Genomic DNA, 13,376 nt, shown 5'->3' on the forward strand with positions numbered 1-13,376 from the left:
AGATCCTGGACTTGCATAAACATGGTACACATATGAAGACATTATGACAATTAATGAATACTTGATTATACCAATAATTTATTGACCTAACCTAGTACTAGAAAGCCAGAAGTATGCGATAATTTCTCTAGGAGATAACAAAATATAATTGAGACGTCCAAGTTCATAGTCACCAGATAACTAAAGCCCAATGATGCAATGAGGAACCAAAGCCTAATTTTATTCAATATATCACCCTTGAAATGTACAAATAATCCAAGAAATTCAACCAATTAGCTTCCACGGTCAATCACATATACATACAAGGGAACTCGAACTCTTCCCAAAAGTTCGGAACATAAAACAAGGAATGCTTCCATAAACATTTCTCCCTATTAACAACGACAATAAGGGCAAGACAAATAATGAAGAAACTGCAGTGAACTTCTTTATCCACTAAATGATAAGCACATGAGTTGCAGTGAACTTCTTTATCCACTAAATGATAAGCACATGAGTCTCACGGTCTGTTATACACATATTTTGTTCTGGGATCCACAATGAGACCCGTTCCTCCATTTACCTCCAAATCATGCCTACATGAAGTATGAAACAAATTAGTGCCAGCCTATGATCTAAACTACATTTACTAAAAGGAAATAGATACAAGAAAAAAAACTTGATACACAAATAGGGCAAAAGAATCCTGTGAGGATACTTTGTAACATAGGGCATCATTCCGACATGCTAGAATGCTCCAATTCTAAATACTTTTAGAAGACATATTGAAAATGGTTATTGTACAAAATAACAATGTGAAAAGAAAAAGTAAAGATGCTCCACGCCAAAACTAAACACTCAACTGAAACACAAAATCTGGAATGGTCAACTGTTCACGAGGTACATATCTGAACAGCTGCAGAAGTCTATCAACATATACCACTTTCTTCCAAACCTGAAAGTTATATTTTAGTAATAAATATACAAACACACATGAGGTCATAAAATATGTTTAAAGGTTCCACTGCTTTACCACATTGTCCACAAACAACTGAAGCCCAAATACGGCTGCTTTTAGTCCGAAAGTTGGGTGAAGGACATATATTGCCTACACTCGTCATAATAAGAAATTCGAGAACTTTTAGGACAGCAGGAATAGTTCGTAAGAGTAAAAAATAAAAAAATGACAAGTAAACCATGCTTACATGCAGGTTGCGCTGGTGCTTCCTACCAAGTATTTGTTGCAATCTTCTCATCCAACCCAGGTCTGGCTGTCTAATTATATCAAAACAGTGGAGGAAAAAAGTAAAACTCAACTGCCAACAAAACCAAAAAAAAAGAGTAGTGCACGGCAATCAGGAGCAACCAGTAACGACACTTTTACAATTCACAAAGCAACGAACTAATGTAACATACTCTTAAGCCACCTTCAAAATGTACTATCTTAAATTCAGTATGCTTCACTCCAGTAGCACAACCATGTGTTCGTTTTAACACAATTTATCCAAAAACACCTTTGTCTCTCTTAAGTGATGCTCTTCATAAAAGCAAACCACTCAAACAGTAATATCTTCCATAAGCAGGCAATAGATTTTAACAGATATAACATCCTCGGCAAAGTAGCATATACTTAAATCACATTGAATAAAACCAAAGGGTTGCTCAATATTAATAACAAAGGTACAAACTACAAGTAGTAAGTGGCTTTATGATTCTATGCCTCGCATGGACAAATCCAATGGCCAAGCACGTGTTTCCTACAAATATGCACTACCAATACAATGTAAATAGTTTGGTAACCAAATTACTATTCCATATGGATAACACAAACGTTCAAACAATTTTTCCATATCTCGACTGCTGAATTTTCAGATTTCCCTTTACCTGGTTGAATAAAATGAGTGGATTACCAATTAACAAAAATTATGTATACGAAAACTATTGCAATTAATTTGAACAGTAAACACATAATTCAAAAAATAATTGAGTTAGCAATGAAAGTATAATCTGCTCATTCCACTTGAACGTTCCTAAAATATTTATCAATGATTAGCTTATAAACCTATATTTCATAGGAAAATAATAAATCAATGAGAACATCCTAGAATTCAAACATTAAATACTTACATCTGCAAAGATGCAGCAGAATGGAAATACACAATGGAAAAAGGCTTCTGTATTAAAGGCTCAAACTCCTGAAATTTAACACCAAGAAAACAAAGGAGAAGAAAGATTGCGATTAGAACTTACGCATATAAATCTGTTTTGACTTCAATAGAAGTATGCATTGCCCAAATATTTACAATGGCGAATCTAAAGCTTGACACCAGAATAAAGTGTCCAGTGGCAAGGTATAGCCAGACTAACCTTTACCACATGGAGCACAAACCGCTCCAGATCAAGACACCTGAGTAAAAAGTGGGCCCCTACAACAACCACGACAGGATGGCCCTCACTGTCTACCCCTCCACGATAGCTGAAAAACAGATATATCTCACACATTAATCACAAATATTATTTTTTTTATCAGCGTCACAAATGTTGTATAAATAATAGAACCTTGAAAGATCAATCGGAACACATACATGAACCATTCACATTGAATACGAGTAAAAATGTAAGGAATTTCCAAAACACAACTCCATTGTGATTTCAATTATCATTGAATCATGTTCGAAGTAGAACCATATTAATGTTCCAATTTCCTATGTCCCACTAGACCTTGACTTGTATGTACGCAGATTCCAGCCATATGATCCATGCCTATGGTTTGATTAGTTAACAACTATTGCGACTCTCTACTTTGCAGTTTTTGGGCATTCCCTTCCCATTTTGCCGCACCTCCACCTTGATCTCACAATCATCTTGTCATAGAGGATGCGTCAGGGACCTAGCAACAAGAGTTGCCCTCACTACAACTATTGTACCTATTGTGGTCATATTATTGAAGCATAATGTTGCATCAATGTAAGGGAACAACAAAAGACAACTAATGTTACCCAATCCATCAAAATTGTCCAACATGCAGACATTACTATTTCGACCATTGAGTATCATGATTTCCTCCAGTTTTGGGCAACCCAACATCAAGCTTCTTTTAGGTTAGAAGGAGCCACTACAGCACCCAGGAAGATATCGTAGACCTGTAGACTTGAATACCACATTGTCACCATCACCTTTGCAATCAATGTGGTAAGCCAGTTCCTCAATGTCCCTTATAATAGCCATTGGGATGTTGTCATGTGCGTACTCAAATTAAAAATGCACCAGATTGCAGACTCATGTGAACACAAAAGGTAATGCCACGATTGTTTGTTTCATTGATTCTAAGTGGGTATGATCACCATTCGACAAGAGATCTCCTTTGGCTATTGTGTTCTTCTCAAGGGGGTTTTGTTCTCATTGAGAAAAGCAAGAAGCAAAATACAGTTGCTAGATCCATTGTCACAGCTAACTATCATATCATGGCAAAAACTACATGTGAAATTACATGGCTTAAGCAACTTCTCTAACAACTACAATTTGGAGAAATTCATGGAATAAAGCTTATTTGTGACAATCAAGATGCCCTTCACATTGCATCAAATTGAGTCTTCTATGAGTGAGATAAACACAGATAGCTTGTCATGTTGCTAGAGAAAGTGTTCTCAGGATAAATCACCACCAACTTTGTTAGCTCCAATTACCAATTGACTAATATTTTCATAAAACTTCTCAATGGATTTCATGTCGATTGTATTTGTAACGAACTCATTGCTCATGAGGGGGGAGATAAAATTATTGCATCATTATTATTCCTTATAGGGAAATGTATGAGCTCATTACACAATACCTTTAAATCTTCTTATTAAATCTTTGTCCAGCAGCATTCTTTTATTTTCTCTCTTCAAAAGACTTGCTATTCTTACAGAACATTCTGACTATTAAATATTAATACATTTGATAGGGATTAACAAACCCTGAGAATAATAATATTGAAAAACCTTTACAACTTACTGATATGAACCAAACAACATTGGAATCAGAAACAAAAGGAAAGTATTAATAAATAGAGAGACTACACTAAAAATATGCAGCCCTTAACAAACACCCTATGTCTGCAGCTACCAGTCCTCTAGCAGGAGCCTTCTAACATCCTTGCACCAAAATTCTCCGCTTCATCCAAATACCTCCCCTCCTCTATTCCCCTTCCATCTCTCCAATAGGCTAGAGTACCCCTCCCAACAAAAGACTTGCCACCAGTCCATTGTGTTATTACATCCATCATATTTTGCCCCAACCAAATCCCTTTGTTAATTATTCCTTCATTGCCCTACTATTCTCCATATTACCATCTTGTCCCAATTCCTCCCTTTTTCTTGACTCCAGTTACTTTTGGTCTAGTAGAATCGCAATTAGCTGTTTGATGAAGAGGCCAAAAAGGATGAAAGAAATTTTATAACCTTGAAGTTAAATTATTCAGCAAAAACCAACAAATAAAGCACCACAAATAATATTATAATATTATACCTATGAGCATGCATGCAAAATAGATTATTCAATTGATGGATACTTACACAATTTTCATTTCAGCAATTTCAGAAAGATTTAAAGAATTTGCTTTAGAAAGGTATCGAGAGTGTAGAGAATATTCTTCAGCAGCAGACAAAGTAGGTCCACCAAGGTTGCCATATCCAAGCAATTTAGCACAATTCCAGCCTCTCTGTGCTTCAGCAGTTTTCTCCCACTGCTCCATACGCCTTAGATCAGGGTCTTTAATCATGGACATGAAGGCAGGGTCCAGAAATGAATCTAAATATGACGAATTCCTACAAAAGCCACATGGATCAGGAAAATTCTACCAGATATAAGATTAAAAAATGGATTTTTTTCTATTTAATCAAATACATTAAAAACTCTCAAGCAATTACAATTATGTGCAGTCAAACAAATTTAAATATATCAGAAAATGTTAACCATATTTTGTTTCAATAATATCACATATAGTAGGATTGATAATGCTCATCCTAGTTTTCTTTTTTCCATAAGAAACACAAAAATCAAAGTATTAAAAAAGCTATAAAATAAGAGTTATTACTGACCTGCTAACCAAGCCAACGTCACTAACAGGAAGATCAATTGCAAATTCAGGTGGTCTGGAAACACTCCTTTTGGGCAAAGCCTTTATTCTGATTTTACGCTCTGCCATGATTATCTCACCATTTTCATCCCCAACGTCAGCAGGAAGTTTAGTTAAAGCAACCTGCTCCTCATGTTTATCACGAGGAAAGTACAGTGGAAGCAACCTTCATGAATAAAACAAAAGGTATAAATAATTAATACAAACTCTAAAGGCTAGCGGAAAAAGAAAATCAACCAAACTTATTTATCAATAGTAAGTTCAGGTTTCTAAAAACAATGCAGGTATAAAGATCAAAACAAAAGAAATGCATAAATTACCTTTTATATATTTCAGTATCAGTTGTGCTCACGGTGCAAAAGACAACAGCTGTTACATTGTTTTTCTGCTTCTCAAGAAATCGTCGCACAGTTCCTAAATAAAAGGCATTTTAGCCTAAGATTAATATATCATCCTTCAAGCATTTGCAAACAATTGTTAACTTGCCAGAGAATCATACTCTATATACTAGATGCATTCAGCAAGGATATGATATAAAAACCTGAGATCACATGAAATTATGCATTAAGGTATAATTAACATTTATAAAAAAAATAAAAATTAAAAATAAAAAGATGCACCCAGCATGTACTCTATTTTCCCACTCAAAGCTGCGACTGTTACCCCTATATTTAAACTCATCATGAAATGATAATATAAAATATCAAATTCTGTAAACAGCAATGAATTGATAGACAAGTTGAAGAAAGCACATACTTTGGCATTCTATCTTCCCCTTCCCTTCCACCAAATTTTAATTTCCCTTACTATCAAGCTGGCAACTCATTTTTCTGAATTTTGGTATTTGTAGCTTGAGATGAAGAAAACCGAGGATGTGTGAATGAATCCACATGCCTTAAGTACACAGCAAAGGTTCTTACTTATAATAACTAGAGCCATAAATATAGTGCAAAATGTCAACAAAAGTATATTATTCCCCTAATTACAATATTTCCCTATATACAATATATTACATAACTACAAGATTGTTATCAGTGCTTCATTTACTTTATGTAAGGATGAAATGAAACAACAATGATCATGTAATAATCATTCCCAAAAGTAATTTCGCTCTCAACTTCCCATGAGGTTTCCTAAAAACTCATGCATCAGCTCACAACATCAAAAGAAATAAATTGAAAAAGTAAAATCATGACATCATAAAACCTCACTTATAGCTACATGTGCAGCTGGTTCTCGGGGATAGTTCTTTGCTTCCGTATATATACAACCCATAGCAATGCTACATAAATACAGGCCAAAAGGAAAATAAGTCATAGAATTTAGAATAACATGACATTATGAAAACAGTAAATGCTGTACAAAAATAAACGACATAACGTTTTGGGGGAGGGGAACCTTTGAAGTCCATTTTCAACCAGAAGTTCCAGGCAAGCACGATAGCAATGACTTAAAGCATTCTCTGCAGCATTATGGTACTTAATAGCATACTTTGGGCCAACAGTGTGGATAATTTTCCTGCAGGTAATTTATCAAAGAATAAAACATGATATACAAATAATACAAGACAAGAGATTGCTAAGAAATTTGATTGGGTCAGTAACAAGGGGGTATAAAGTAGAATGCATCCATATAATTTTTGGAGTAGGACATATGATTAACAGTTCTCAGATATTACCAAATTCTAAGATCCAAATCCAGATGAAAAAAGCACAGTATTCAACATCAAAATTATTGTACAAATCCAGTAAAACGGGACACCTTTAACAAGCAAAAGATATGGGCTAGGGGTCATACAAACCTTGCAGGAAGGTCATATGCCTTGGTAACTTTAGCCATCCCTGTTCGACATCCACCCTGTACACAATACAGATGTATTAGTTCATATTCCCAAATATCTTTTACGGAATTCTTCTTCCAATGATGAGGATATTCCAAAGCTGCTTCTTACAAGTTTAAGAAATATTAAACCACAAAAATATAAAAAGACAACTAAAAACATAATAATAAATAAATGTATAATTCAAGTCCCTAGCCTAGGTCATATAACATTGAACTTCAACATAGAGCACATAATATAATTTTGGTAAATAAATATACCAAAGTCGCACATTCTTCTGCAAGATCAGGTCCAGCTGCATCATGCAATCCAGGGCTGCTGTGTGCTTCATCCATATTCTGTTCATGACAAGAAATAAAAACCAGATAAGAATTTAAGAAAGAGATATAATTAACTCCATTTCATTTATGGGTGATCAGTTCTATTTAATAACCAGTGTTGCCAATAGTGATTTGTGAAAATTCACAAAAAGGTCAAAATCCACTTTATAATATGGCAGATAGTGTCACCGGCAAATAGCAGTAGCCGCATGGCAGCTGAAATGTAATATATATATATATATATATATATATATATATATATATATATATATTTATATATGACAATGGAATATTTAAAAGATTAAATCCAACTCAATCATGTTCAGAAGCAAGGAATGGAATGTGCAAAATAAAGAGACTATAGTGGGGAAAGTAAGAGGCATATGCGAACCTATAGGGTGTTTCTTTAGTTCATAATTGCAGCCCAATGATTAAATAAACAGTAGATTCCTTTCATGCCTTGAGAACACAAAATGCAATCAATAATGCTTTTATTCAGTAATTAGGATGTTTGTTGGTAAGAGCCAGATGAAGAATTATTGTCATATGTAGGTACATTCTGAGATGTGGGATAAAATATTTAAAACTACAAGAGTGTGTTAAAGACTGTAATGAACTAGTAAAGAAATTAATGATGAAAAGATGAAAGAATGTATAATGCTCATCAGAATCAAAGGTGCCCAAAGAGAGAAATAAATGCGTAAACTATCCAGGACTTTAAGATCCAGGCCTCTCCCCATATCAGTTCCAACTACTGAACTTACTAGTTCCCCTCTAACCTCTCATTTTTTATAACTCTTTAACAACCCTGACTTTACACATAAGCTTCTGATACACAAACTGGGTAGCGCTCATCTAATGCTTATTCCTAATCCTTCTATTATATACATTCTTAATTGGGGGGTCTAACAAACTCTCCACAAGTGACAATGAATGTTAGAATATAATGCAATTCCTAGTTGCAATCAACCACATATAGCAACAAGTGGGATGAGAAAAATAAAAAATTCAACATTTGTCAAAATTCATCATGATTTTATTGCCTAATATCTGAACAAATTTATACAGAAAAAATTACAAGTGTTCAATTTGACTTTATCAGCGATATAATCTTAGCTAACCTACAGTGTTAGTGATTTTAAACCTTAAAAATGTCAGAACTTAAACACGGACTTTTAAATTTACAACAAATGTGGAGTAAATGGCTGAATAACAGGATATTATGCTACAACAAAGTCTTCTCCCACTAGACTAAATCAGCTAGCTACATAAACCAAATGATGCCACAGTGTTCTATCATAAACTAAATCCTTGATCTGTCCATTTAGATGTAAGACCTTTCTATGATTTCCATGTAGGTGCTTCCAGCAGCTACTTACCCATCTCAACTAGTTGTCTGTTTGCAGCACAAGGGAGAAATAAGCCGTAGGGTGAGGAGGCTTAAGTGTGTATGGGGAAATTGTGATTGGATTGAGGATATTGGCAGGTGGTGGGAAATTTGCAAGAGTGAGAGAATTTAAGTGGGAAAAATTTTGGTGATATGATGGGTGGAGGAAAATTGAAGGGGAAAGGAGAAAAGAATAAGAGACGGAAAAGTCAAATAATTTAAAAAAGCTTTTGAAAAGCTAAAACCTGTAAGAGGGAGAATTCTGTGATGTGAACAGTATACTTTATTATAAAATTCTTATATTTACTTATTATACTAACTATAACAGTTATACTGACTGCACAGTTATACTAATTAAAATACAGAGTTTTCTTCTCTCTGAACAGTTTGGGTGGTAACTTTCAGCCAGTAGGAAAGTTTTATAATTTTATGATAAATTTATTATTTCCAGCCTTCACAATTCTAGCAAATGAGAATGAGTTCTATCACGAGGTTCCACGTATCATAGTGCCAAGATAGAAAACACCAACCTACAAAAGTTATATTAACGAAGGAAACCTTGAACAACACAACAATACTAAAAGAGCTAGATAGTGCTCACCTCATTTGTTGAATTTACCACTGCATCCACTTCAAGACTCCAGGGATTCCCCCTCCACAAATATATCTTTGAATTGACTTCACTATCAACAGGGAATTTTGACACCGACTCACTGCCATCACCACTTTCTGCTCCCAAGGGCAACGCTAGAGGATCAGGAAAATGTGAACCAGAGAATGAAGTTTCAAGCCCCAAGGACTGATCAGCGTCATTCCATCGCGGAACTTGATCTAATGCGACAGAAGAGTCTCCACTGTCAGTAGGCAATCCACCCCTCGGTGTGGCAGAGGTAGCCACAGGCATATACATTGCAGGGACTACGGTCTACAGCACCAATCCCTCTGCTGAGTTTTCACAATCACTAAGCTACATAAACAACATTCAAAATTCAGCTGTCATGAATAACCTTATCTGATATAATCCACAACTACTGATAAGTAACCAGAAATATGATCAAGAGATTCTATTCGCAACACTATCACCAACCCCAAGTTTCATTTCAAACATAAAACCACCAAAAACATATTCCAGATTAAATTTTAAAGAATACCCCTGAATCATCACCTCGTAGATTTCTCAAATTGTAAAGTACCACACAATCGAAAATTAGTAATACTCAAGAACCCTAATTTGGAATTTGAGGAGAGAGAAAAAAGTGAAACCTGGAATTGACGAGGGAAATCTGCAGCTGGGATTACGGAGAATGGAAAAAGCCCCAAACCTTAATTTTGTTTGGGACAAATGAGAAATCCAAGGATTGTGATTGGTGGTGGGTTTACAAATGCAAAAGCTTATGTTTTTTACTCCAAAAGGAAAACAAGATTAAAATATAATGCTTGATTTGTCTGTTTGTGAAACTTTGCGTCTCCGTAATTGCGATCCAAGTCAGGCTGACGCCAAACTGAGAATGAATGCACTTAAATTTGTGAAAAAATTCAGTCAGAGAAGAAAGAGGATGAATAATTTTTTGTTATTCATCCTCTTTTCTTTCTGCTGATTTCTGCTTAGTTTTTTAAATCTGTTTTCAAATTTCAGAATATCACAACAATTCCTCACTCCACAATCTAATTTTAAAGAGAATTACAAAAAAAGAATACAAATATTAAATAATTAGTAAGAACTGATAAAAATATTTTATGGATTCATTATTTTATAGCTTATAATGGTTTAAATTTTTAATTACACATTTTCTCAAAACTGAGCATAAATAATTTTATAAACAAATACAAATATTAGGGATACTGTAGCTGTATGAATAAAGATGTATACATGTACAAATTTAATTTTAATTGAATTGAATAGGATTTTGATGTGATCTAAAAAATATATATTTTTCAAACTTTTACTCCATATTCAATTTTTTAATCAGTTTTTCCAGATTTTTATTTTAATGCACAGGTTAATAAAAACCTCTAGCTGATAAAATAAAAATAAAAAATCAATTAAATTGTAATTAATATTATTCTTAAGATAATTATCATAAAAATCAATATTTTTTTATGGAGGAAATTAGAATTGCAACCTGTCTTTGGGTAAATTATCCTCAGCAACTCTTATCTATGTTGCTTGATCATATTTTCTGATGAACTTAATCTGGTCTCGTTTAATTTTCTAGTTCATAACAACAAAATGTAATCATTTTGTTATATATACTTATTTATATTACAGGTAACAAACAAATTAATCTTTATCAAATTATTTTTTTCAATCATCTCATTATTTACATTAATCATAGTTAAATAATGATTAATAGAATCAGAAATCTTAAACACTTCCCTCTTAATATATGTGTTATTCCGCTTTCAAACAAGGAAACCATTTATGTTTATGACAACTTTCACAAATAATAGAAGTAGTATTTATTTATATTTATACGTAAAAGAATTCTTGTTAGTGTGTACATTTATTTTTTCAATTTTATTTTTTAAATAATTTTTTTATTAAATTAAAATAATTATGTTATCAATTTTATCTAATTATTTCCACAAGGGTAACATTAACTCAAGATTCGAATTGCCATATTTTGAAAAGGATTGCACAAAATATGGAATGACAATTGGTTTGAAAGAGAAGTTAATATTTGAAGACTCAATAATGATTGGAAAAGAAGTAAAGAATTGGAAACCTTCCCTTTTAGGTTCCATGATTTTTGGAGGAGTTGAATTTGCCACCTATAGAAATTTCTCTCTTTCTCTATTTTCCACTGCTGTCTTCTTTTCCTCTTCTCTTCTTTCTTTTTCTCGTCTCTCTTCTTCCTTTCTCTCGTCTCTCTTCTTCCTTTCTCTCGTCTTCTCTCCCTCTCTCTTCTTTCTCTCTTCTTCTTTTCTTACTTATGCTCTTCTCTCTCTTTCTTCTCTTTCTCTTTTTTCTTGTTCTCTCCTTTCTTCTTCTTTTTTCCTTTCTTTTTCTTTTCTTTCTTCCTCTCTTCTTTTAATCTCTCTTTCCCTTTTCTTATCCTTTAACCCTTGAAAATTGCCCCAAATTTTATTTCTCTACGAAAGAAACCATGATCATTTAAACTCTCAAGAAATATTTTTTCATTTTCAATACTATCTCTCATTAGTTCCAGGTTTCTGTTGATTGTAAGAGGCACAAATTTTCTTCTCATGCAAGCTCTTAGTTCATACCAATCATGAATGGAGGATTTTCTACCTTTATTAATCCAATATTGCCTTTCATCCCACCACTCACGTACATGCTTTTCTAACCTAGAGAGATATAAACTAAGAACACGAGATTCACACTCTCTAGAAAGAACAATGGGACTATAGGATTCAATTTCACTTTGTCTAACAAGGAATGGATGCATTTTATCAATTTCTTTTTCCCAAACTAGGTATGTTAAGGCATTTATGTCTTTACCAAAGAATGGAAGTTTACTAGCTTGAGTATACAAATCATCCTTAATATATAAATTATAGTACCCATTATCAATCCGAGATGACCTATATGAACTAGACGACTGATAACAGTTGAAAAACTGTTATTTTCATGCTTAAAATTGATACTAAAAACAACCTTTAACACTTAGAAACTAGCTTGAAATCATGCTTTTGGTCATATTTTTAGAAATAAGAGAGCTGGACAGGTTTATGCTTGATTTCAGTGTTTTTGTGCAGGTTTTAAGGTGAATTTGGTGAAAGAAGTGAAGAAGGATAAAGATGGAATCAGAAAAGACATCAAAAAGTGCAAAAGCAGAAGCCGCAACTACTGCTCAGCGGCAGTTGACCGCTGAGCGGCACTCAGGCAGTCACGTTGGCTCCGCTGAGGGGTGAAAAGGCCGCTGAGGGGAGAAAAACAACTCACGCACTTACCGCTGAGCGGCACTATTTTTGGGCTTGGGCCGAATTTTCTATAATTTTATACTAGTATATAAGCTTTAGGACGTCCTAGGGTTTGTATCTTTGGCAGAGACGAATCAAACACTCTCTTTTCCACCCCTTGAAGGAAGATCTTGGATGCTCAGGCTACCTCCTCCTCTTTCTAGGGTTCTATCTTTCATTCTTTCATTATTGTTCATCTAGTTTCACCATGAATATGGTGAACTAAACCTTGTATTGTTGTTGGGGAATCAATGTAGTCTTGTGAAACTCTCATATATGGAATTTGTGTTTTAAAGTCTTATATTAAGATATATGCTTTCTTTCATCTTTAGCTAGGGTTTTTCCTCCTTGCTTAATGCTTGCTTTGTTTAACTCATTCATTGCCATGATTATTGATTTTGTCGATATGGGAACGTACGGGGAAGTCTAGATTCGGGGAATTTCTCCCAATAGCATATTGGTTGCCTTTAAGCTCCTGCACTTCAGAACTAATTACTAGGAATGCTAGGAATTGTATGAACTCGTAATTAAGGATAGGTCTTCTTGCAAGGTGATTTAGAGAGTGGCATTAGCAATTGATGATAAGAATGATGAATTCCTAAAAGTATATGAGAGTGGATAAGATGAAATTGATAACCCCAACAACATACTCATCCATCTAATTCATTGAAGTGTTTGTATTCTGTTTTTCTCCATTGATCAAATTCATGCATACATATTTAATTATTGTCTCTTGCATTAAAACCTAAAATCAATTTGTTCTTAAGTCTTAAATAATCAACAAATCATATAGCTAAACTAGGCCGT

The 13,376-nt window shown here is 33.9% G+C and overlaps 1 protein-coding gene across 3 annotated transcripts; it reads right to left on the reverse strand.

The window, feature by feature from the left end:
- Positions 1–194: 194 nt before the first annotated feature.
- LOC124822012 (uncharacterized) lies at positions 195–10,255 on the reverse strand. Of its 3 annotated transcripts, none has more exons than XR_015780795.1 (15): positions 9,909–10,252; positions 9,247–9,612; positions 7,199–7,276; positions 6,900–6,955; positions 6,497–6,616; positions 6,310–6,380; positions 5,419–5,512; positions 5,061–5,264; positions 4,536–4,787; positions 2,347–2,455; positions 2,107–2,174; positions 1,185–1,254; positions 1,013–1,087; positions 698–934; positions 195–575 (listed from the first exon to the last, which is right to left on the reverse strand). XR_015780795.1 is itself a non-coding variant. In XM_047293969.2 (15 exons), exons 2-15 carry the CDS (start codon positions 9,553–9,555, stop codon positions 500–502), a joined length of 1,674 nt encoding a protein of 557 aa, XP_047149925.2. In that variant the 5' UTR covers positions 9,556–9,612; positions 9,909–10,250; the 3' UTR covers positions 195–499. The 3 variants fall into 3 exon arrangements, 2 of the variants coding, with proteins under 2 accessions (XP_047149925.2, XP_087950487.1); XM_047293969.2 differs by having other exon boundaries at positions 843–934; positions 9,909–10,250; XM_088094361.1 differs by lacking the exons at positions 195–575; positions 698–934; positions 1,013–1,087 and having other exon boundaries at positions 1,201–1,295; positions 9,909–10,255.
- Between the last annotated feature and the right edge of the window lie 3,121 nt (positions 10,256–13,376).

The sequence above is a fragment of the Vigna umbellata genome, chromosome 7 (genome assembly GCF_029865625.1).
Source record: "Vigna umbellata cultivar VRB3 chromosome 7, Vumbellata_1.0, whole genome shotgun sequence".
In the NCBI taxonomy this organism is placed as follows: domain Eukaryota; kingdom Viridiplantae; phylum Streptophyta; class Magnoliopsida; order Fabales; family Fabaceae; genus Vigna; species Vigna umbellata.